The 26109-nt window shown below is 51.0% G+C and overlaps 1 protein-coding gene across 4 annotated transcripts in view; it reads right to left on the bottom strand.

Moving 5' to 3' along the window:
* Positions 1–2290: 2290 nt before the first annotated feature.
* Positions 2291–26109, bottom strand: part of SMURF2 (SMAD specific E3 ubiquitin protein ligase 2) — a 33606-nt gene continuing 9787 nt past the window's right edge. Inside the window, exons 2-19 of one of the 4 annotated variants that reach the window (XM_069953794.1) lie at positions 23108–23146; positions 21778–21886; positions 20679–20812; positions 19502–19567; positions 18462–18546; positions 16495–16578; positions 14690–14892; positions 14525–14609; positions 10586–10744; positions 10206–10428; positions 10015–10118; positions 9313–9427; positions 9050–9228; positions 8828–8965; positions 6445–6565; positions 6151–6352; positions 5852–5927; positions 2291–4900 (exon numbers count right to left, since the gene is read on the bottom strand). In XM_069953794.1, coding sequence (XP_069809895.1) covers positions 4801–4900; positions 5852–5927; positions 6151–6352; positions 6445–6565; positions 8828–8965; positions 9050–9228; positions 9313–9427; positions 10015–10118; positions 10206–10428; positions 10586–10744; positions 14525–14609; positions 14690–14892; positions 16495–16578; positions 18462–18546; positions 19502–19567; positions 20679–20812; positions 21778–21886; positions 23108–23146 — 2222 coding nt within the window. In that variant the 3' untranslated portion in view covers positions 2291–4800. Of the gene's footprint in view, positions 4901–5851; positions 5928–6150; positions 6353–6444; positions 6566–8827; positions 8966–9049; positions 9229–9312; positions 9428–10014; positions 10119–10205; positions 10429–10585; positions 10745–14524; positions 14610–14689; positions 14893–16494; positions 16642–18461; positions 18547–19501; positions 19568–20678; positions 20813–21777; positions 21890–23107; positions 23147–26109 lie in introns of all 4 variants that reach the window. The other 3 variants (XM_069953792.1, XM_069953793.1, XM_069953791.1) reach the window with 3 other exon arrangements.

Here is a 26109-nt window from a genome sequence, read left to right on the forward strand (position 1 = left end):
AGGGGAGGGGGAGGCTGGTGTAACAGGAGCTAGAGCAGCCCTCCTGCTGATGACTCACTGTCACAAGAAGCAGCTGAGAAGAGACTGGTAACAGTAGTTAGGTATGTGTGAGTTTAGTGCACTGCCTGGGGGGAGGCAGATAGGTGATTGAAGCACATTACAGAGTTATATAACTTTGTAATGTGCTTCAATTACTGGGAAAAAGTTTTTCATGGGAGTTGTCCTTTAAAGGGGTAACCCGAAGACAAAGGCTTCGTCAAAAATGTTTTTTTTTTTTTTAACATAACTACTTCGATTGATTGGCAGCAGTAATGGGTGACACAGCAGGACTCCAATTCTACAGTTTGTGTTGTGACCTGCAGGGCTATATAAGCCGCACAGTACTATACACAGCAGGCCCCCCTACCCTGTGTCGGCCATTACTGCTGCCAGTCAATGGAATTTGAATATAGCCTTATGAAAGCAATGTATTAGCAGAAAGTTTCCATAGTACCTCTTTAAAAGGAGCACTCCGGTGTAAAAAAAAAGAATCAACCGGTGTCAAAAGGTAAACAGACTTGTAAATTTAAAAATCTCAAGTTTTTCAGTACTTCAGTATCAACTGCTGTATGTCCTGCAGTAAATGGTGTATTCTTTCCAGTGTGCAAAGGGTAATGTCAGACTTGAGAAAATACACCATTTTGCAGGACATACAGCAGCTGATAAGTAATGAAAGGAGACTTTGTTATAGAAGTAATTTATAAATCTGTATAACTCTTAGCAGTTTTTTTTTTTTGACCAGAGTACTCATTTAACCCTGCACTGATGGAAGACTTTTTTTTTTTTTCTTTCAATTCTATATTTAACTAATTGGGCCAAAACCTAAATTTCCGCAGTCTGTGTACGGCTGCAACTGTGCCTTATCCCCCCAGGAATGATGTGTGACCCCCGTTATTTATTGGATTTTTAATTTATTTACATATTTTTTTTCTGGAATGAAAAGTAAAAATTAGATTTCTTTTTTTAATTATATTGACTCCACACAGTGTCATTTAATGTGTCAGCGGGGTGGATGAGGAGGAGGAGGAGGAGGCTGGGGGTCTTGGTATGATTTGTCACATGGACAGTAAGAGGTTTCAGACACAATCACTGTTTGAATAGACTAATGGAAAGATTAAAAACTACAGGTAAAAACAGCAGTGACATCATTGAGGGGAGGAGCTTTAGGCTGGGGCAGGCTTACTGTCAGGGATAAGGTATCTGGATGGCGGTACTGATGTTTGGTCATGTGACCCTTGTTGCTGCCAAAATCATCACATTAAGCCCCAGCCTTGAAGTAATACTGTCACTGGGGGCCAATCAGAATTCTGCACAGGTTCTTCTGCAGTGGGATCTGGATCAGCCCTGCCCCCAGTGATGTCATCAGGGGACGTGTCTGACACCAATGCATGATGGGGGGCACAAAGTCACACTTTCCTGACACCTCCCAGTAGGTGAAGGCAGTACACAAAGAGGGGTCGCCCCATATTATTAGCAACACTATCCTGCTGGTATATATGGGGGGAGTATCACTTTAACCTGTAATTTGCTAGCACCAACAACCTGACAGATCACTGTTCCTCTGCTTCTCCTCCTGTCACTGTTAGCACATGATGTGATAATCGGCTTTCAGCACTAGGATCCCACCAGTAATCTGTTATGTCTACTAGATATCTCTGCAGAAAAGGCGCCAATAAGAGATGTCACAGTTATATTCCTGCAGATCACACCGATTTCTAGAGTTTCCTGCATGGAGTCATGTGACCTGTGTTACTGTGCTTGCACGTGTGATCGATCAGCTGCCTTCTGCTCTAGCCCTGCGGTTATTGCACTGTGCCAACACTACATTATACATACCTCTCCTCCCTTCTGCCCGCAGCTGGTCTCTGAAGTGACAGACCACTTATCCAATCACTGGCCGTGGCGGTGTCCAGTCTCGTCCAGCGATTGGCTGAGCGGCCTGTCACTTTAGACGTTCCAGCTGTGGACAAGTTTATTATTTTACACAGTTGTCGGCCGTGCATGGCTATTACACGTAGTGATGTGCGGTCAGCAGCTGATGACTATTCAGCCTGGTGGAAAAAAACGATCAGCTGATTATCATTTTCATCGGCTGATCATTGTCTATTACGCGGAGCGATAATCTGCTGAATCGGTCTGACTGGGTAGATTATCGTTTGAGGAATAAGGCAATGTGGTTCTGATGCCCAACACTCGGCTGTCCACAGTGGCCCCCACGATCCCAATATAAATAATGAAATCAAGGACAAAGTTTTTTTGAAAATACTTTTTTCTTTTAATTATCAGCTATAAATTGAAGCAAATATTATGTTGGGTAACATGCTGGTGCCAGGGTTAGTGAAGGGGCCGTCCGCGAGGGCCGGGAACCCCCAGACCCCTGGACAGGCACTAAGGAGGCGGGTTACCCTCGGGTGGGGGAGGGAAAGCTTATATCTCTTTATACAGTAACAGGTTTACTTCTGTGTAGATAGAATCTGACGCCTTAAAAGGTGCAGTGTCTGTGGCAGGAAAAGGGACCCTGATCCAGAAGAGGCGGCTGCTGGTACCTGTACCCCCCAAATCTTATTACTGCAAGTAATACCAAGCTGAGACCTGTAGCTTCCGAACAAGTCAAAGGTGACGCCTTGTAGTAGAAGACACTAAACCTTTGAGTACACAAGCCACGCCCAGTACACACCATTAAGCGGAGCAGACGTAACTAGACCACCAATAAAAAGATTACACAATTTTTCCAGATATAAAATTTTTTAAAAAATGTAAAGCACTTCAGTACAAAGGATGCTCCATAGCAACACAGCTCCCCTAGTGGCTCCAGGTGGTAAGTACAGTCAGGTCCTAGTGTACACTACTAGATGGAGCAGACAAAACCGAATGACCAGAAAACATCATGATTTTCAAAAAATATATAAATTTAAAAAATTGCTACTGCCCCTTTAATCATTGCAGCATAGCAAAACTGTCCCCTAGTGGCCATACGTGATAAGTACAGCCTAAGTCACTTCAGAAAACCAACATCATGATTTTCAAAAATTAAAAAAAAAAAAATTGCCAGTGGCCCTTTTAGTACAAAGAATGCTGCACAACAATTCTAACATCCCCCCCAGTGGCCAAAGGTGGTAAGTACAGTGTAAGTAACGACAGATCCTAATGTACACTAGTAGGTGGAGCAGACATAATCAGATGACTCCCCAACATGATTTTCAAAAACACATAAAAAATGGCTACTGCCCCTTTAAGCAATTCACTGCCCCTAGTGGCCACAGGTAGTAAGTACAGTGTCAGGTCCTAGTGTACAACTAGTAGGTGGAGCACAGATAACCAACAACAGGATTTTTAAAATAAAAAAAATGCTACTGCAGTACAACATAGCAACAATGTCCCCCAGTGGCTCCAGGTGGTAAGTACTGTCAGGTCCTAGTGTATTCTGTTGCCCCTTCAAGCAATGCAAAAAGTCAGCCATCCCCTTCCCATCATTGATAGAACTAAAAGCACCTGAATGAGGAAGGCCAACAGTGAGACGGCTGCGGCACATGTCAGGGTGAACAATAGGGATCATCCTCTATCCCCTGAAGCCCCTCTTACCAGACCTAATGCTGTCTCAGATCCTGTGTAACTCAGCGAGGTAGGGCCCTTATCTAGCCAATGTCTATAACCAGGTTCAGGCCCCACCCCTGCTTAGCTGGGACTCCTGTTCCCGCCACAGAGGAGCACGATTTCTACTTAACACTCAGTTTCCTCTCCCTGACAAGATCCAGGTCCATAGAAAACGGCCAAAATAACTGAACGCCAAAAAGGCCGCAACAAATAGACTAAGGAATTTTCACAGAAAATTCCTTTTTTTTTTTTCTTTATTCTATTTACAGATGAGGGGAGGCGAGACAACGTGGGACACACAGCGCCGGGGGATGTTTAATGCTGTGTCACATATAATGACGGGAATTAAAGAATAAAAATGATGTGGTGGCTTTTAACAGACAAGCAAAAAAAAAAAAAAAAGTGGTTTGACATCACATTTGGAATTTTTTTTTCTGAAAGCACATCATGACATAGCAATAAGTCTCCATGAACCAGCACATAGCGGCGGCAGCCATACTGTCTGTTCTATAGGCGCATCCAACACCTCCTAGCTGTAACCCTGCACACGGCCGCCACCGTTGTTCCGATCAAGTTTTAAGCAACAAAAACAAAAAATGAGACATGCAGATGAATGGAAGATAATAATGGCGGATATTAAATTAAAATAATTGGCGCAGTAAAGGCGGGATATGGATCGGAGGCAGAAGCGCCAAATGTGAGCTTCATATGTGAAATCCACTCCATGTTGTTAGGGAAGGGGGGGAAAGGAGCTGATAAAATGGCAGCCCCGCCACAATCCAGTAACCTCCCATTGGCAGCTGTTCCTCCCTCGCTCTCTCGCCGCCGGCGGCCATGGCTGAATCTTTGCTTCTCGCTGTGAGATCCGGGAAGAGGGAATGTAATCGTTAACCCTTTTCGTATAAAAATAATAGTAGTCTTTATATATCGCAGGACGCCACTTTCACCGGAAGGTCGGCGGTCCGTAGAACGTTCAAGATACTTTGTTTTGTCTTCTTTAAATAGCAGCTAAGTCGCGAGCGCCGGACGACTTTTTCATAATGGAAAAAAAATATATTTATATATAATATTTATAGAATCCCAAAGTGTCCGATTTCCTCCTGGTGCGCGGCGGTGGCGCTGCCGGGGGAGCGGTCCGAGCCATCACAAGTGTCTGTGCTCGGCGTCTCATTCCACTGCAAAGCCGCACGTCTCCTCGATGGCCGTCAGGAGCTTCTCGTAGAGCTTATCGTAGGTCTCGTAGGGTGGGATGTCAATGCGGTTGAAGCTGAGGAAAACAGCAAAATGAGAGAAGATGAGAAACATGCAGAAATAGGCTGCCGCCATCATGTGCACCGAACAAAATCAGAAGCTAGTTGGGGGAAAGGTGAAAACGTAAGAAAATATTACTTTACTGAAAAAGTAGTAGATGCTTGAAACAAACTTCCAGCAGATGTGGTAGGTTAATCTACAATAACTGAATGTAAACCTTCTGAGATAAACATATATCTATCCTAAGATAATAAGAAGGGAAATACTAAAAGGGCGGACTAGATGGAGCAGAGGGGCTTATTTTGATGGCAAGCTTCTACAGTATATTTCTATTATGAGGATCGTAGAGATCAGTGTAAATGATGTGCCAACACTTAAAGGGGTATTCCACTCAAACATAACTTTTGAAATGTTTCTGATTATGTTGAGACTAACAATTCCTTCCATACTTGCCGTCATCTATCCAATCTCCTTCCGCCAGCTCTGAGCTGCTGCTTTCTGCTGAAGCCACAAAAAGCCTCTCTCTCTGTCTCCTCCCTTCTGAGACAGCTGATGTAAAACAAGTCCCTGGCAGGCTTTATCTGCTAATTTGTAATGCTGAGGGTTAATCTAAGGTCAAGTTGCTGATGAGCCCTGTGATTAATCCTGACTTGTCTCAGAAGGGAGGGGGAGGAGGGGGAGACAGAAAAGCTCACACTTAAGATTTTTGTGTTTTCAGCAGAAAGCAGCAGCAGCTCAGAACTGGGGGGAGGAGACTGGATAGATAATAAGTATGTAAGGAATTCTTAGTCTCACCATAAGCAGAAACATTTCAAAAGTTATGTTTGAGTGGAATACCCCTTTAATGGTCATGGCCTTGTCTGACATAGCTCCACCTATGTTACCCTAAGTAGCATAGTAGGGGAGCAGGGATCAACAACCGGGACTGGAGGGTAGTGCTATAACCAGGATCGGTGCAGTAACTCACCATGTGTGCGCCTTGGGCAGGTTATTGGTGTTGGCATCGATCTGATGGATGGTGAAGAGCCGCGGACCCGCTGCACCTGCAAAAAGTCAATCGATTTACCTGGTGGCCACGCCCCCTGTGTAACCTCTAGCGGCCAGGACACACAATGGTCATCAGTAATACATTTTAATGAGGACTGACACCATTTAGTGACGGGGGAAGCAGCCATGTTACTTATCAATTAACTAAACAAATCCAGGTGAGGTCACATGACTTGTCTGTGCAGCACATAGGGGCCCCCCAGTGGAGAGGTCAGATACCTTGCAGCGCCTTGAAGCCTTGCAGGGGAACTCTGGACGATCCGGTGACGAACTGCAGCAGCCGCGCCCTCCGCTCCTCATCGAACGACTCCACCGCCTTCCAGAACCACTTGACGATATTGCTGTCCGGGGTGCAGTGTTTTAACCTCGTGTTTGTCTTCCAGTCGTTCACGTCAATCTTCCCCAATCCGCAGACGATCAGCTGGTAATACAGGACATTGGGATCATTCTACATCCTATTCATGAACCATAAAGCTCAGGATGAACACCAACCATCCAGGTCACCACACTCACCTCCAGCTCCTTCTCGTCGAACGTCTTCAGCAGATGTTGCGGGATGACCTCATTGAATCCCTTCTGCAGGGCCAGGAACTGCGCCTCGATGCCTCGCAGGAACCTCCAGTTCACATAGAGCCTGCAGGGAGGACAGGGGGGGTCACAGAGCGCCCTCAGACCTGGTGGAAAGGACTCCAAAGGGGTGGCGGGGGATGGGACCCAGGGCCCTGACCGCTAGCTATAACCTGTCGCATTGTGCTACTCATGCCTCTGCATTCCACTCTGATCCGGAGGGCGGAGCCTCTTTTATCAGTTTGTTTACATTGCACGGCTGCCGGCCAATCAGCATTCATCTTGACTGGGACAAATGACATCACGTCCTGCATTTAGTCACTTGTTTTGCTGTTACTAAAGACCAAACGGCCTTCGTGACAGCAACCTCGGACGAGCATGAACAGGAATATGCATTGAAGGGCCACAGGGGCAATTTGACAAAGTGACATGACGCCTTTCCCTGCGGTAGTTGGTAATATTCATCAGGGATATCTAGGGAAGAAGTAGATGTGTTGTTGGATTCTCAAAAAACCTAAGATAATGGTGCAGATGATAAAACTCTGATTATGTATCATAGACTGTAAACAAACCCCCTTAAAAGTGTCACTGTAATATTATATATATATATATTTTTATTTTTTTTTTTTTTTTTGGCAGAAATCAGTAATCCAGGCGATTTTAAGAAACTTTGGTATTGGGTTTATTAGGCAAATATGCCATTATCTGCATTTAATAAGACTTTCCCCAGGTCCCCCCCCCCCCCTCCTCTCTCTCATTCACTGCTCATCATCAGGAAATCACGACTCTTTTACATCAGTCGGGCCCTGTGTTACCTATGGAGAGGGGAGGGGGGGGGAGATTATTCAAGAGCAGAGAACAAAGGATTACACAGTAGGACCTGTGTGAAAGCCGGTATTCAGAGAAGACAGGACTTGTTGTCCTGTTTTGGTGCCTCATCTCCCTCAACCCCTCCCCTCTCCATAAGAGAACCATGAAGACAGGGGGGAGAGCTTCAAACTGCTTTTTCATTTAAAAAAAAATGCATTTTTCAGCTAATAAACCCAATTACAAAGTTTATTAAAATCACCTGTACTATTGATTTCAGGGGGAAAAAAAAAAAAGTTTAAGCGACTGACACTTTAAGAAACAGACCCCCCCACACACACACACTTTGGGATGACTAGACAATTAACCCAGCTATATAGGATAACAGACAAATCCTAGTAGTTTATCTGTACTGATAGAACTTAAAGGGGTATTCCCCCCAAAATTATTTTTGCATTAATACGCTGCCCACCCGTAGCTTTCCATCTTTCCAATATAAAGTTATTATGGATTCTGCAGAGTTTTGCTGTTATCCAGCTGCATTCACCCCCACGGATTGCATAGAATCATCAGACCTCAGTCCAACCCGACATGCTCCCTGCTCCTGGCCCCCACCCTCGGAGTCGGCATCACGTGTCCTCAGTCCCAGCACAGTGAAGTGACTGAGAACACTGATGGGGTGGCTGCTCTTAGAGAGGGAGACAGTGATCAGCGCAGCTGTCACCGTCTCCCTCTCTAACAGCAGCCACCCGGTCACCCCCAGCCCAGAGCTCACCCCGTGTCCAGAGCCTCCCGGCACCGTCCAGCACTCACCCGCAGCACACAGCCCCCCGCCCCACAAGCAACCGCCCCCCCCCCCCCATCACCCGTGGCATCCCTCACTCACCCGCGGCTCCTCTAGGCTTTATCTGTTGTGCTATATAGGTGGGTAGTATATAGCGCCGTAGTAATTCCTATGTAGGGCTGTCTGTTACCTAAGGGGGCTTGTTTACCATGTGTGATACATAAGTAGTTATATCTGCAGCATTATCTTAGGTCTATTACACATCTACATCTTCCCTAGAAATCCCTTATGAACATTAACAACCAAACAGGGAAACGTGTTGGAGAGGAAGTGTACATATTTATGTTGTTCCAGGCGTAGAATGTATCTTTTAACCCTTCATCTATTATGCTGTGTATGTGCAAGCATGGTCTCTGTTGCCCTTTAAAGGGGTTATCCAGTGCTACAAAAACATGGCCACTTTCTTTCAGAGACAACACGACTCTTGTCTCCAGTTCAGGTGCGGTTTGCAATGAAGCTCTATTCACTTCAATGGAACTGAGCAGCAAAACCTCGCCCATGCTTTCCACATAGCCTTAGGGCTTTATCCAACTTCAGCAGCCACCGCTAACCAAATGCCGAAAGTTCGGGTTCCGATCGACTCAAGCATGCTCCAGGTTTGCTCATCTCTAATTCTTACCCCTTTAAGTTACACCCCCAGCCGCCATCTTTTCCTAGTGACACTGAGCGGCACCTCACCTGACGTATTCCTTTTTGGTTTCCTCGGTGACAGGGATGCTTTTGCCGTTGGGCTTCAGTTCGTGTTGTATAAGCTCGCCGTACGCGCTGTGCTCCACGCAGAACGTGTGATCCAGCACCGCCGTGATGTCATTCTCTCTGGGGAAGGGGTTGGGGAGACAGTGTTACCATCAAGTCATGAATTACAGGGCCCACCCCCAGTCACTGACCCCTGGCACTCACAGAATCCAGACGAGGCTGTTATGGAGGTCGGGGTCCACAGACTCCATGTCGTCCAGCGTGATAGGCTTCCCGAGCAGCTGCTTGTAGAAGGGTAGTGTGAAGCCGCCATCTATGTAGTGCCCATGAAACACCGCCATGCCCATGATCCGCCCCACAAAGTGGAAGTAGGAGAGATGTTCCTATAGGAGGTAGCACAGAGCCAGAGTTATAAAGGCGGAAAGACTGCGCCAAACAGAGCACCACCAGGCTGAGACGCCACTTACCGGGTTAACGGCAGAGTCGGGGTTGATCTGTAGTGTGTAGATGTCATCGCGGGAATACTGGAAGAGGCCGTAGTACGGGTTCAGCATCTCGTGAGACAGCAGGTAAAGCCATTCTCTGCAAGAAAGGAAGGGAGATGAGGGGAGGAGCCTAACAGAACATGGGGCGTGGCTAAGTTCATTACACAAGATGAGGGGTCTAATAGAATGGGTCCAGCTCATCACGAGGGGAGGGGCCTAACAATGCGGGACAGGGCTCAGCTCATTACATCAGGGGAGGGGCCTATCAGAATGCAGGGAGAGGGCCCAGCTCATTATATGAGGGGAGGAGCCTAACAATGCAGGGACAGGGCTCAGCTCATCACAAGGGGAGGAGCCTAATAGAATGTAGGGACAGGGCTAAGCTCATCACATAAGGGGAGGAGCCTAATAATGCAGGGACAGGGCTCTGCTCATTTCATGAGGGGAGGTGCCTAGCAGAATGCAGGGACAGGGCCCAGCTCATTACATGAGGAGAGGAGCCTAAAAATGAGGGACAGGGCTAAGCTCATTACATGAGGAGAGGAGCCTAAAAATGAGGGACAGGGCTAAGCTCATCACAAGGGGAGGAGTCTAATACCACACTAGGATCACCACACTGTATAGGTCACGTGACCCCTCCTAACAGCTGGTGCCTGGGGAATATACGTTAAGGTGTGTGTTTACCTGGCGACCCCACCATAGTCTAGTCCTTCCTCTCCCCGGAATTTGATCATCAGTCTCTTCCACAGATCCTTCGGCCTCATCTTCATCACCTGCCGATACGACTCCTGCAGGATGTAAGGAAAAAGGGCGGTCAGTGCAGGGAGGCGCAGGGCAGTAATACAGGAGGAATAATATCGTATGGCGCCACCTACCTCAAAGATCTCCTCACGAGAAACCTCGATTCGGCAGTGCCCGGCCTGCGGCTGCTGCTGGGACAGCTCCTGTCTCAGGATCTTCAGCTTTTGCACCAGGTCACGCTTGTAGCGGGGGACGGTAAGACAGTCGACGTCGTCTGGGAGCTGGCACAGTGGCACCACCTGCGGCGGTGGCGGTGGTTGTTGCTGTTGCTGGTGGTCTTTTAGCTGGTTCTGGCGACTGCACAGAAGAGAAATCCCTCAGTAATGCCAGACTAAGAAGCCCCATCACCAGAGCATAAAAAGACCCTCACCACAATCCAGGGTGTATGGGGAAAATGGTGTCTCTCCCTGACCCCCCGTCCTCCATCCCTCCCCTGAGAAAACATCACACTTACTTCAGTACAAGATGGAGGTTGGCGGAGAGCCGGGGGTCTGTGAACTGCGTGGTCCGATTATTGTGATCCACAAAGTACACTCTCCCGGTTGCAGTGTTTCGGATCTCCCAGCCCGGAGGAAGGGGCCCGAGCTCCTCACAGTTAATATTACTCAGATCCCTTAAGAGAAAAAAAGGTAGTTAGAGGAGACGTCACTGCAACCAGCAAGTACCCTTTACACAGAGAGATTATACTCCAGAGCTGCACTCACTATTCTGCTGATGGGGTCACTGTGTACATACATTACATTACTGATCCTGAGTTACATCTTGTATTATACCCCAGAGCTGCACTCACTATTCTGCTGGTGGGGTCACTGTGTACATACATTACATTACTGATCCTGAGTTACATCTTGTATTATACCCCAGAGCTGCACTCACTATTCTGCTGGTGGGGTCACTATATACACTACCGTTCAAAAGTTTGGGGTCACCGAAACAATTTTGTGTTTTCCATGAAAAGTCACACTTATTCACCACCATACGTTGTGAAATGAATAGAAAATAGAGTCAATACATTGACAAGGTTAGAAATAATGATTTGTATGTGAAATAACATTGTTCTTACATCACACTTTGCTTTCGTCAAAGAATCCTCCTTTTGCAGCAATTCCAGCATTGCACACCTTTGGCATTCTAGCTATTAATCTGTTGAGGTAAGCTGGAGAAATTGCCCCCCACGCTTCTAGATTGGGGTGGTTTGGATTGGTTGGATAGGCACTTCTGGCGTACCATACGGTCAAGCTGCTCCCACAACAGCTCAATGGGGTTCCGATCTGGTGACTGCACTGGCCACCAGGGCCGAGACAAGGAGTTTTGGTGCCATAGGCAGAGAAGGCAAATGGCGCCCCCCCCCCCTCCCCACACACACAGGAGCATGCTGGGAGCTGTAGTTCTACCTTAGTCACACAGGTGCATGCTGGGGGCTGTAGTTCTACCTCAGCCACACAGGTCATGATGGGAGTTGTTGTCCTTCCTCAGCCACACAGGTCATGCTGGGACTTGTTGTCCTACCTCAGCCACACAGGTCATGCTGGGACTTGTTGTCCTACCTCAGCCACACAGGTCATGCTGGGACTTGTTGTCCTACCTCAGCCACACAGGTCATGCTGGGAGTTGTTGTCCTACCTCAGCCACACAGGTCATGCTGGGAGTTGTTGTCCTACCTCAGCCACACAGGTCATGCTGGGAGTTGTTGTCCTACCTCAGCCACACAGGTCATGCTGGGAGTTGTTGTCCTACCTCAGCCACACAGGTCATGCTGGGAGTTGTTGTCCTACCTCAGCCACACAGGTCATGCTGGGAGTTGTTGTCCTACCTCAGCCACACAGGTCATGCTGGGAGTTGTTGTCCTACCTCAGCCACACAGGTCATGCTGGGAGTTGTTGTCTTACCTCAGCCACACAGGTCATGCTGGGTCTTGTTGTCCTACCTCAGCCACACAGGTCATGCTGGGAGTTGTTGTCCTACCTCAGCCACACAGGTCATGCTGGGAGTTCTTGTCCAACCTCAGCCACACAGGTCATGCTGGGAGTTGTTGTCCTACCTCAGCCACACAGGTCATGCTGGGAGTTGTTTTCCTACCTCAGCCACACAGGTCATGCTGGGAGTTGTTGTCCTACCTCAGCCACACAGGTCATGCTGGGAGTTCTTGTCCTACCTCAGCCACACAGATCATGCTGGGAGTTGTTGTTCTACCTCAGCCACACAGGTCATGCTGGGAGTTGTTTTCCTACCTCAGTCACACAGGTCATGCTGGGAGTTGTTGTCCTACCTCAGTCATACAGGTCATGCTGGGAGTTGTCCTATCTCAGTCACACAGGTCATGCTGGGAGTTGTTGTCCTACCTCAGCCACACAGGTCATGCTGGGAGTTGTCCTATCTCAGTCACGCAGGTCATGCTGGGAGTTGTTGTCCTACCTCAGTCATACAGGTCATGCTGGGAGTTGTGCTATCTCAGTCACACAGGTCATGCTAGGAGTTGTAGTCCTACCTCAGTCATACAGGTTATGCTGGGAGTTGTCCTATCTCAGTCACAAATTCCACTAACACACACACACACACACAGTCTATTAGTGTACACACACACACACACACACACACACACACACACATTCCATTAGTACACACACTCACACTCACTCCATTAGTACACAAATACTCACCCACCCACACAGCAGTAGCAGTGGAGGAGGACACTGAGGATGTTTCTGAGGATGCCGATCAGTCTCCTCACCGTTCTCTGTCCGGAGGGGGGGCGGGGGTTGGGGTATCTGCCATTACACTTGTCCCTGCACTTCTCCCCTCTCCGGATTGGCTCCAGAGGTCATGTGACATTAATTAGAAGCTTTTCTTCTGCTCCGGAGCCAAGCAGAAGAGAGGAGGAGCAGCGCAGGTCCTGCCATTGCGGAGCTGGAGCAGAGTGGAGAAGGGATGCTGCTGTGTGAGGTCAGGTGGGGGGATTTTTACGTGAAGCTACATTGCGCCCCCTGTAATTCACCAGGAGATGGCGCCCTAGGCCATCGCCTACCCTGGCCTACCCTTTGTCCCAGCCCTGCTGGCCACTCCATTACCTATGATAGAATACCAGCTGCTGCTTCTGCTGGAAATAGTTCTTGCACAATTTGGAGGTGTGTTTAGGGTCATTGTCCTGTTGTAGGATGAAATTGGCTCCAATCAGGCGCTGTCCACTGGGTATGGCATGGCGTTGCAGAGTGATAGCCTTCCTTATTCACAATCCCTTTTACCCTGTACAAATCTCCCACCTTACCAGCACCAAAGCAACCCCAGACCATCACATTACCTCCACCATGCTTAACAGATGGCGTCAGGCATTCTTCCAGCATCTTTTCATTTGTTTTGCGTCTCACAAACGTTCTTCTTTGTGATCCAAACACCTCAAACTTGGATTCATCCGTCCACAACACCTTTTTCCAGTCTTCCTCTGTCCAATGTCTGTGTTCTTTTGCCCATCTTAATCTTTTTCTTTTATTGGCCAGTCTCAGATGTGGCTTTTTCTTTGCCACTCTGCCCTGAAGCCCAAAATCCCGCAGCCGCCTCTTCACTGTAGATGGTGACACTGGTGTTTTGCGGGTACTATTTAATGAAGATGCCAGTTGGGGACCTGTGAGGCGTCTGTTTCTCAAACTAGAGACTGTAATGTGCTTATCTTCTTGCTTAGTTGTGCAACGCGGCCTCCCACTTCTTTTTCTACTCTGGTTAGAGCCTGTTTGTGCTGTCCTCTGAAGGGACTAGTACACACCGTTGTAGGAAATCTTCAATTTCTTAGCAATTTCTCGCATGGAATAGCCTTCATTTCTAAGAACAAGAATAGACTGTCGCGTTTCAGATGAAAGTTCTCTTTTTCTGGCCATTTTGAGCGTTTAATTGACCCCACAAATGTGATGCTCCAGAAATACAATCTGCTCAAAGGAAGGTCAGTTTTGTAGCTTCTGTAACAAGCTAGACTGTTTTCAGATGTGTGAACATGATTGCACAAGGGTTTTCTAATCATCAATTAGCCTTCTGAGCTAATGAACAAACACATTGTACCATTAGAACACTGGAGTGATAGTTGCTGGAAATGGGCCTCTATACACCTATGTAGATATTGCACCAAAAACCAGACACTTGCAGCTAGAATAGTCATTCACCACATTAGCAATGTATAGAGTGTATTTGTTTAAAGTTAGGACTAGTTTAAAGTGATCTTCATTGAAAAGTACTGTGCTTTTCCTTCAAAAATAAGGACATTTCAATGTGACCCCAAACCTTTGAACGGTAGTGTACATACATTAATGATCCTGTACTGATCCTTAGTTACATCCTGTATTATACTCCAGAGTCACTGTGTACTCTAGAGCTGTACTCACTATAGATGTATAACGGTACAAATTACCTGGGTACCCGGGGGTCGTGCCAGGTGCTAACGCCGGTCTGGGTGTGCAGGAAGTAGACCTGCCCCTGCTGTGTGGTCCTCTGCTCTGTGGGGGGAGATGATGATGATGAGTCTGGGTTCTCCGTTTCCTCTGCACATAGTCACGGCTCTTCCCTTGTTACTCACCGTATCCCTCGGGCAGGTCTGGTGGGGTGTGGAGATGTGTTCTGCTCATGTAGTTCCGGTGTCGCTGTGACCTGACTCTTCTCTCAGCAAGGCGGGGGTCCGAGTTCTGCCCGCTGCTGGCGCCATTGGTCCCGGTGATGGGGGTGTTCTCATCCACAAAGCAGCTGAGAGGCCTCCCAGGGCTGGAGTACTCCGAGGCCGGCCTGGGGGGAGGAAGAGGGAGCATAAGGAGCCAAGCTCGACAACTACAACTCCCAGCACATCCCTGCATTACACCAGTGTCCTCTACCGGCTGCAGGACTACAACTCCCAGCATGCTGTGTACCCTGTATTGATCCACGTGACCTGCACCGATATACTAACTGCACTGTATTGGTATTACCTTGGAGTCTGCGGAGGACTCTCTATACCGATACACTGTAACAAACCTGCAACTGTGAGTGTCTCATCTAGAAATGCTCTGTGAGTTTGTTACAGTATCAGCGCAGGTGAAAAGCGTCAGTCTGTAGGATTGTCACACGGCTGAGGGTCCGTTACAGGGCATCAGTCTATAAATCCTCTGTGTGCCCGTCACGGCTGAGGGTCTGTTACAGGGTATTAGTCTAGAAATCCTCTGTGTGTCGGCCAAGGCTGAGGGTCCGTTACAGGGTATTAGTCTAGAAATCCTCTGTGTGCCGGCCACAGCTGAGGGTCTGTTACAGGGTATTAGTCTAGAAATCCTCTGTGTGCCGGCCACGGCTGAGGGTCTGTTACAGGGTATTAGTCTAGAAATCCTCTGTGTGCCGGCCACGGCTGAGGGTCTGTTACAGGATATTAGTCTAGAAATCCTCTGTGTGCCGGCCACGGCTGAGGGTCTGTTACAGGGTATTAGTCTAGAAATCCTCTGTGTGCCGGCCACGGCTGAGGGTCTGTTACAGGGTATTAGTCTAGAAATCCTCTGTGTGTCGGCCACGGCTGAGGGTCTGTTACAGGGTATTAATCTAGAAATCCTCTGTGTGTCGGCCACGGCTGAGGGTTTGTTACAGGGTATTAGTCTAGAAATGCTCTGTGTGACGGCCACAGCTGAGGGTTTGTTACAGGGTATTAGTCTAGAAATCCTCTGTGTGCCGGCCACGGCTGAGAGTCTGTTACAGGGTATTAGTCTAGAAATCCTCTGTGTGTCGGCCACGGCTGAGGGTCTGTTACAGGGTATTAGTCTAGAAATCCTCTGTGTGCCGGCCACGGCTGAGGGTCTGTTACAGGGTATTAGTCTATAAATCCTATGTGTGCCAGCCACGGCTGAGGGTCTGTTACAGGGTATTAGTCTAGAAATCCTCTGTGTGTCGGCCACGGCTGAGGGTTTGTTACAGGGTATTAGTCTAGAAATGCTCTGTGTGACGGCCACAGCTGAGGGTCTGTTACAGGGTATTAGTCTATAAATCCTATGTGTGCCAGCCACGGCTGAGGGTCTGTTACAGGGTATTAGTCTAGAAATCCTCTGTGTGTCGGCCACGGCTGAGGGTTTGTTACAGGGTATTAGTCTAGAAATGCTCTGTGTGACGGCCACGGCTGAGGGTCTGTTACAGGGTATTAGTCTAGAAATCCTCTGTGTGCCAGCCACGGCTGAGGGTCTGTTACAGGGTATTAGTCTAGAAATCCTCTGTGTGTCGGCCACGGCTGAGGGTTTGTTACAGGGTATTAGTCTAGAAATACTCTGTGTGACGGCCACAGCTGAGGGTCTGTTAGACTTACTGGTGCACTGTAATAATCCCTCAGCTGTGATAGACTTGGGATATAGACACATGCTGTATCGGTGATGTCCTTACCGGGTGGGCCGCTCCCACTGGGTGGTCCGGGTGATGTGGTTGAGGTACTGGATGCGCCCCGAGGCAGTCCTCCTCTCCTCCCAGCTACGATCCAGACACGGGAGAGATAAAGCAGTCAGTGCTATTTCCAGGAACCCGAGGCCCGGCCTTATATGTGGCCGCAGACAGGGAGAGAATAAGCACCTGAATATGAATCACACTAGTAGACAGGGGGCGCTGGTCGGCTGAAAGGTCAGAGGTCAGAGTACGTGGTGCATCCCCCTGGCCGGGTCACCCAACCTAAGGAGGTGCCCGCCTGACAGTATACGACCGCCTCTGCCGCACACATTAGGTGGGGTGACCCGCCGGGGCCCCCTGCTGGCAGACTTTGGGGCGTTTCTTGAATTCGTACTCGGACTCATGACTTTCGTCAACACAAAACTTTAGTACAGAAGAGAAATGCAGACAACACAACATGGAGGACAGGTGGGTCACTGCGGGGGCCACTGCAGGGGTACAGGGTCACAACATGGAGGACAGGTGGATCACTGCGGGGGCCACGGTCACAACATGGAGGACAGGTGGGTCACTGCGGGGGCCACTGCAGGGGTACAGGGTCACAACATGGAGGACAGGTGGGTCACTGCGGGGGCCATGGTCACAACATGGAGGACAGGAGGGTCACTGCGGAAGCCACTGCAGGGGTACAGGGTCACAACATGGAGGACAGGAGGGTCACTGCAGGGGTACAGGGTCACAGCATGGAGGACAGGAGGGTCACTGCGGGGGCCACTGCAGGGGTACGGGGTCACAGCATGGAGGACAGGAGGGTCACTGCAGGGGTACAGGGTCACAACATGGGAGGACAGGTGGGTTACTGCGGGGGCCAGTGCAGGGGTACAGGGTCACAACATGGAGGACAGAAGGGTCACTGCGGGGGCCATTGCAGGGGTACAGGGTCACAGCATGGAGGATAGGTGGGTCACTGCAGGGGTACAGGGTCACAGCATGGAGGACAGGTGGGTCACTGCAGGGGTACAGGGTCACAACATGGAGGCCAGGTGGGTCACTGCGGGGGCCACTGCAGGGGTACAGGGTCACAACATGGAGGATAGGAGGGTCACTGCGGGGGCCACTGCAGGGGTACAGGGTCACAACATGGAGGACAGGAGGGTCACTGCGGGGGCCACTGCAGGGGTACAGGGTCACTGCAGGGGCCACTGCAGGGGTACAGGGTCACAACTTGGAGGCCAGGTGGGTCACTGCAGGGGCCACTGCAGGGGTACAGGGTCACAACATGGAGGACAGGTGGGTCACTGCAGGGGTACAGGATCACAACATGGAGGACAGGTGGGTCACTGCAGGGGCCACTGCAGGGGTACAGGGTCACAACATGGAGGACAGGTGGGTCACTGCGGGGGCCACTGCAGGGCTACAGGGTCACAGCATGGAGGACAGGAGGGTCAATGCAGGGGGCACTGCAGGGGTAAAAGGTCACAACATGGAGGACAGACTGGTCACCACGGGGGTACAGGGAAGACATAGGTCACAACATGGTGGAAACACGGAAGATGGCTGAAGTGAAAAGGGGCACACAGGTCACAACATGGAAGACAGATGGGTCACTGTGGGGGGTACAGAGTATATACAGGTCACAACATGGAAGACACACTGTTCACGGCTGAGGGGGGAGGGGGCGCTGTGGGGGTTCACAATAATACAAGATTACCTACATCAATTCTTTACAGGCCAAACTTAAAGAGTAACAGCTCTCCCCTCTGTCACCCACGTCTCCAACTCAGTAGATAGGCTGGGCATAGGGTGGGTATAAATACACAGACTTTCCTGGTGGGGAGTGGATAGACTGGTACAGGGGGGGGGGGGGCATGTGTCTCAGTGACCCCCCCCAGCCGTGCCCTTTCACCTTCACAATGTGTTACACATACAATACACAATCTATGTATAAAATGGTCGTTAACGTCTCTCACCCGTCCGGTAAATCATTGTCAAACAGTCGGCTGCAGTCCACCACCTGCCCACCGGTGCCGATGCGATCCCGGGACTGGAGACTGACTGCGGGAGAGCAGGGGGGGAAAGGGTTAATACAGTCTCCACAACCACTGACTTATGATGAGACACTACAACTCCCAGCAGGCCCTGACAGCTGACTGGAGGGTTACTGTTAAGCTCTATATCGCACAAGTATCTATACTCATCTATATCTACATGGAATAGTCACAGAGGGATTTCCCTGCCGTCAACCCCTCCAACAATATGCCCCGATCTCGTGACCTACCCACTATCTTCTCCCACCCCCACCATCCACCCACTATCTCCCCCTGCCCCCACCATCCACCCACCATCTGCTCCCACCATCCACCCACTATCTGCCACCGCCCCCATCACCTACCCACTATCTGCTCCCACCATCCACCCACTATCTGCCACCGCCCCCATCACCTACCCACTATCTGCTCCCACCCCCACCATCCACTCACTATCTGACCCATCACCTACCCACTATCTGCTCCCACCATCCACCCACTATCTGCCACCGCCCCCATCACCTACCCACTATCTGCTCCCACCCCCACCATCCACTCACTATCTGACCCATCACCTACCCACTATCTGCTCCCACCCCCACCCACCATCTGCTCCAGTCACCTACCCACCATCTGCTCCCACCATCCACCCACTATCTGCCCCAGCCCCCATCACCTACCTAACTGCCCCCCCTTCACCATCTACCTACTATCTGCCCCTGCTCCCATCATCTACCTACTATCTGCCCCGTCACCAACCCACTATCTGCTCCCACCCCCACTATCCACCCACAAACTGCCCCTGCCCCCATCACCTACCCACTAACTGCTCCCACCCCCACCATCCACCCATTATCTGCCCTCGCCCCCATCACCTACCTATCCGCCCCCATCTACCTAACAGATGCCCCCACCCCCACCATCTACTCACTATCTGCCCCTGCCCCCACCATCTACCTATTATGTGACCCCGTGTCACCTACCTACTATCTGACCCCGCACCGTGTCGTTGTCGTTCGGGCCCAGCTTACATAGATCCAGGCGCTGATCTGTAGCAGAGAGAAGAGATTGTCATGTGAGGCCTCGGCCCATAAGGGTGACCGTACATCTGCTGCCAAACCACAACTCCCATTAGGCCTGGACAGACAAAGCTAAAGCTTGATTGGAATTGTAGTTTTACCACAGCTGGAGTGCTGCACTGCTGTAGAGACATGTAACATCTGCTACCCCCTACCAGTAACACCCAGTACCCCCATCAGGTAGTACCCAGTACCCCCCTCCCCATAATATCCAGTACCCTCCTCCCCGTAACCCGCCACCCCTTCCAGGTAACACCCTCTATGTAAGATCAGATACCCCCTCCACCCCCAAACAACACTGGTATCCCCCTTTCCCTCCATGTAACACCTGGTAACTCCCCTTCATGTCACATCCTACACCCCCCCTTGCAGTACTCATAGCCGGCACCCCACTTTTACCCTTCCAGTACTTCCAGCTGTGATCCCATTCCCACCTTGCGGTACTCACAACCAGTATCCCACTCCCCCTTGCTGTACTCACAGCCGGTAACCCACTCCCCCCCCCTTTTGGTACTCACAGCCGGTAACCCACTCCCCCCCCCTTTTGGTACTCACAGCCGGTACTCCAATCCCCCCCCCCCCTTGCTGTACTCACATCTGGTAGCCCACTTCTCCCCTTGCTGTACTCACAGCCGGTACCCCGCTCCTCCCCTCCTTGCTGTACTCACAGCCGGTACCCCGCTCCTCCCCTCCTTGCTGTACTCACAGCCGGTACCCCACTCCCACCCCCCCTTGCTGTACTCACAGCCGGTACCCCACTCCCCCCCTTGCTGTACTCACAGCTGGTAGCCCACTCCCCCCCCCCCTTTGTTGTACTCACAGCTGGTACCCCCCCCCCCTTTGTTTTACTCACAGCTGGTACCATACCCCCCCCCCCCTTGCGGTACTCACAGACGGTAACTTTCTCCCCCCCCCCCCCCCTTGTGTTACTCGCAGCCGGTATCCCACTCCCCCCTTTGTGGTACTCACAGCCGGTATCCCATTCCCCCCCCTTGTGGTACTCACAGCCGGTACCCCACTCCCCCCCTTGCGGTACTCACAGCCAGTGCCCCACTCCCCCCCACCCCCTTGCGGTACTCACAGCCGGTGTCCTTGAGGCGGTTGATGGCGTTGGAGAGGAGTCGGACGCAGCCCAGGAACCCGGCCCCCTGCTTCTTGTGAATCTTCTTGTGGTTCCAGACGCTAATGGTAATGGAGTCCGACTTCCCAATGTATCTGAGGAGAAGAAGAGAAGATCCAGGGATGAGACACAGGATCTGTATCGGGTGTCAGTCCACACAGCTCCTCTAGTGTCAGCCGTCCGCACACCCAGGAGATCAGGCAGGGGAACAGGGATCAGATGCAGGATCAGCAGATGTCAGTCCTCTCCCCCACAAACAGGCACCTGGCACTCTACATGATGGGGGAAGTAGTATTGTGGGGTTTACCGAGACTGAATCACAAATATGGTTAGATGCACAACTCTATGGGTCACATGTCTCCGGGTGACAGACACAATGGTGGAGGAACTGGATCTACTGGTTTGCTGTGTGGAGAACAATGACTGCAGCGTCACCCGAGGTGCCCCACATCTCCAGGTCACCCCACATCTACGACTGACCCCGAATCTCCAGGTCACCCAATGTCACATGACCCTAGTACAGGTCTTCCTTCAGCCTTAAAAGAGGCTATAACCATCTGGGACATAGGGTGTAAGAGCCCCCACACCTGGTCTTCTATGGTACATGGGTGTAACCCCTTTACCCTCCGGCCTTCTCCAGTCACCAGCCATGGAGTCTTCTCCATCTAACACTATTACACGTTTTGATGGATCGTGTCGCTGAAACCCCCAACAATCGCCTCACACCATGTCTTACTGGTGGAGACCAGCTCCACAAACTACATCAGCCATGGAGTGAAGGACTGAGACATGCTCTTCTCCCCGCTGGTTGGGGGTTTCAGCACCCAGAGCCCAACCCATCAAAACGTATGTGTTACTACAACAGACACTTTAAGCCATTGCTGGTGACTAGAGATGAGACCTGCCATGACCGCCACCACTCAGCTTTCCCAGAATCCAAAATATATCTGCTGCCACAGAGCATTTCCACCATTCGGGTGTCTGGAAAAGCTGAATGACAACAGCCTCCCCAGCAAGCTGAGCCTGAGGCTGGGACTTGAAGTTCTTCGGTGACACTCACAGGTCATAGTGCTGGTTCCACTTGGGGTCCAGGGTGTTCTTTACGGTGTCTGTGGAGTGGCATTGCCCGGAGCCGTCCACCACAACCTTGGCAAAAGGATCAGGGAGTCCTGCAGTTGGTGTGAAAGAGAGAAGAGATAACGCAACCGCCTCGTTACAGCCGGCACCCCTATATACAGCCAGATATACCCCTATACACTGCTATATACACCCCTATATACACAGCCATACACGACACCCCTATATACAGCCATACACGACACCCCTATATACAGCCATACACGACACCCCTATATACAGCCATACACGACACCCCTATATACAGCCATACACGACACCCCTATATACAGCCATACACGACACCCCTATATACAGCCATACACGACACCCCTATATACAGCCATACACGACACCCCTATATACAGCCATACACGACACCCCTATATACAGCCATACACGACACCCCTATATACAGCCATGCACACCCCTATATACAGCCATGCACACCCCTATATACAGCAATGCACACCCCTATACACAGCCATATATACAGCCATACACATTGCTATATACAGCCATACACACTGCTATATACACCCCTATATACAGCCATACACACTGCTATATACACCCCTATATAGCCATACTCACTGCTATATACACTGCTAAACAGTTATATACACCCCTATATACATCCATATAAACCCCAGTATGCACCATTACACATCCCCTATAAACAGCCATATACAACCCCCCCCCCCACCCCCCCGTACATACAGCCATATACATCCCCTTAATACAGCCATATCCACAGCCACACACACACCCCTATATACAGCCAAACACAAACAAACAGCGCTACATACCCTAATACACCACCATACATAGCTGGCATCCCTATATACAGCCATACACATCCCCAGTATACAGATATATACACCCCCTATTTACAGGTATATACACTTCTATTCACCTCTATTTAAAGCCATACACAACTCTTATATACAGCCCCTATATACACCTCTACATCCTGCCATACATACCCTTATATACACCGCCATATATAGCCGGAACCTCATACACCCGGCCTCTATACAGCCACATACACCCCCTCTATACAGCAATATACAACACTATATAAAGTGATGGCTACACACTCACAGCTGCTCTAACTCTAACTGCTGCTGGTTCAGTGTCTGGACTCCCCCCCCCCCCTTTTCCCACCCCAGTATCCCCCCTCCTCCATTATATTCTCACTGCCATCAGACCCCTCTACTGTGACTGGAGGACAGGGATGTGGCGGCTATATACCACACTACCATGATACTCACTGAAAAAATCCTTCTTCACTAGGTTTTTTGCGCACAGCACTGCGGAGAGAGAAAAGATAATGGTGAATGTCACAGGACAACTGGGGCGCGGCGGGGGTTAATAATATGGAGTGCCCGAGGACTGGGACACGGTGGGGGTTAATAATGGGGAGTGCCCGAGGACTGGGACACGGTGGGGGCTAATAATGGGGAGTGCCCGAGGACTGGGACACGGTGGGGGCTAATAATGGGGAGTGCCCGAGGACTGGGGAACGGCGGGGGCTAATAATGGGGGCTGCAGGAGGACTGGGGCACGGCGGGGGCTAATAATGGGGGCTGCAGGAGGACTGGGGCACGGAGGGGGTTAACAGGGAGGTTAGGAGGACTGGGGCACGGCAAGTCGAATGGGAAGTTCAGGAGGGCTGAGGAACAGCGGGGGCTAATAACAAGGGGTGCAGGAGAACTGTGGAACGACGGGGGCTAATAATGGGGAGTGCAGAAGGACTTGGGCACTGCAGGGGCTAATAATGGGGAGTGCAGGAGGACGGCAGGGGCTAATAATGGGGAGTGTAGGAGGATTGGGGCACTGCAGGGGCTAATAATGGGGAGTGCAGGAGGACTGGGGGGGGGAACGGCAGGGGCTAATAATGGGGAGTGTAGGAGGACTGGGGCACTGCAGGGGCTAATAATGGGGAGTGTGGGAGAACTGGGGGGGGGGGGAACGGCAGGGGCTAATAATGGGGAGTGCAGGAGGACTGGGGCACTGCAGGGGCTAATAATGGGGAGTGTAGGAGGATTGGGGCACTGCAGGGGCTAATAATGGGGAGTGCAGGAGGACTGGGGAACGTTGGGGGCTAATAATGGGGAGTGCAGGAGGACTGGGGAACGTTGGGGGCTTATAATGGGAAGTGCAGGAGGACTGGGGGGGGGGGAATGGCGGAGGACTGGGGGGGGGAACGGCGGGGGCTAGTAATGGGGAGTGTAGGAGGATTGGGGCACTGCAGGGGCTAATAATGGGGAGTGCAGGAGGACTGGGGAACGTTGGGGGCTAATAATGGGGAGTGCAGGAGGACTGGGGGGGGGAATGGCGGGGGCTAGTAATGGGGATGGCAGGAGGACTGGGGAGGGAATGGCGGGGGCTAGTAATGGGGAGTGTAGGAGGATTGGGGCACTGCAGGGGCTAATAATGGGGAGTGCAGGAGGACTGGGGAACGTTGGGGGCTAATAATGGGGAGTGCAGGAGGACTGGGGGGGGGGAATGGTGGGGGCTAGTAATGGGGATGGCAGGAGGACTGGGGCACTGCAGGGGCTAATAATGGGGAGTGCAGGAGGACTGGGGAACGGTGGGGGCTAATAATGGGGAGTGCAGGTGGTCTTGGGCATGGCGCACGGCAGGGAGTCCTCACATAACAGATGCAGCGGCGATGGTGGTCCAGGGGTCTGCAGGGCTGCTGTATGTTCCCCTCAGCCATCCCTCCATACTCTTAGTCAATGTACAGTCAGTGTATCAGCGCCCCCATAGGACAGTGTGGACACAGAAGAGGTGACCATATGACCACAGCCAAGCCCAATGGTTGGTCGGGCAAATCACATGACTACTGGTGACATGAAGGGTCTACAGAGCAAAAGCCCTCACGCCAGCAAGACCACCCGAGTGCCAACCGCAGAGTGTACCACACTGGAGAGGATTAGATACACATCTCTGCAGACGGTATCACACATACCAGGAGTGGTTACACAGCATCACACATGATGAGATTAGATGCACAGCTCACCTGACAGTATCACACACAGTAGGATTAGATACACAGCTGAGCAGACAGTATCACACATGATGGGATTAAAGCAGTTATGGTGCCGCTCAGGGCACTGGGAAAGCGGAATCATCTGGTGATCAGGGCCGTGTACAGGGGACTGGCAGCCATATTGACTGTCACCGTTTCTCCACAGGAATCAGCTACGTGGGCTATGCCCCATGAATTATAGAGGGGCTGCAGGTTAGACCATGGCGGAGTACAGTTACAGGACGATCGGTTTACATGGCTGTGACAGATGTGAGGTGTCTGGCGGTGAGCAGGGTCACATACACTCCCATCATCCTCAACGATTACACCAGCAGGGAGAGAGTTAACTTCCAGCATCCTGTGCCCTTCCTGCAGCTTCATGAACCAGCAGGCTCAGGATGAACAGTGAGGGGAGGAGAAGACAGAGGTCATGTGATTCCCATGCACCATGAACGCTCATCATCCACAACCGTGCGCACCATGCCCACCCCAAAACACAAAGCGATGCAGAATGCAGCAGAGCCTGCCGGGCGCAGGATGCGGCAGTGTTTATGAATGGTTTGTTTAGGCTCCCGGCTCATTCACATCATTGTTCCAGTGCAGACAAAGCATTTCCTGGGGGAGGGGAGAGGAAGGGACGAGCGGAAGAGCGGGGCCGGAGCTTCCTGCAATACTGCAGTCTAACAGCAGATGGCGCACACTGCACAGGAACCAAGTGGGGGGGCGAGATGAGACTTATCACCTGACAGCAACACCAGGACAAGCACAACAGCTCCCATGTCATCTGAACATGACACCAACTACTACTACTACAGCTTCTCCATACAGGTGAACACCATCTACGTCTCCCTGGTATCAGCCATTACAGCTGAAGTACCAAACGTGTTGGTCAGGACGGCCGGCGGTCAGGTGTAGTACACAGAGGACGGCCGGCGGTCAGGTGTAGTACACAGAGGACGGCCGGCGGTCAGGTGTAGTACACAGAGGACGGCCGGCGGTCAGGTGTAGTACACAGAGGACGGCCGGCGGTCAGGTGTAGTACACAGAGGACGGCCGGCGGTCAGGTGTAGTACACAGAGGACGGCCGGCGGTCAGGTGTAGTACACAGAGGACGGCCGCCGGTCAGGTGTAGTACACAGAGGACGGCCGCCGGTCAGGTGTAGTACACAGAGGACGGCCGCCGGTCAGGTGTAGTACACAGAGGACGGCCGCCGGTCAGGTGTAGTACACAGAGGACGG

This window comes from Dendropsophus ebraccatus, chromosome 14 (assembly GCF_027789765.1).
Source record: "Dendropsophus ebraccatus isolate aDenEbr1 chromosome 14, aDenEbr1.pat, whole genome shotgun sequence".
Taxonomy (NCBI): domain Eukaryota; kingdom Metazoa; phylum Chordata; class Amphibia; order Anura; family Hylidae; genus Dendropsophus; species Dendropsophus ebraccatus.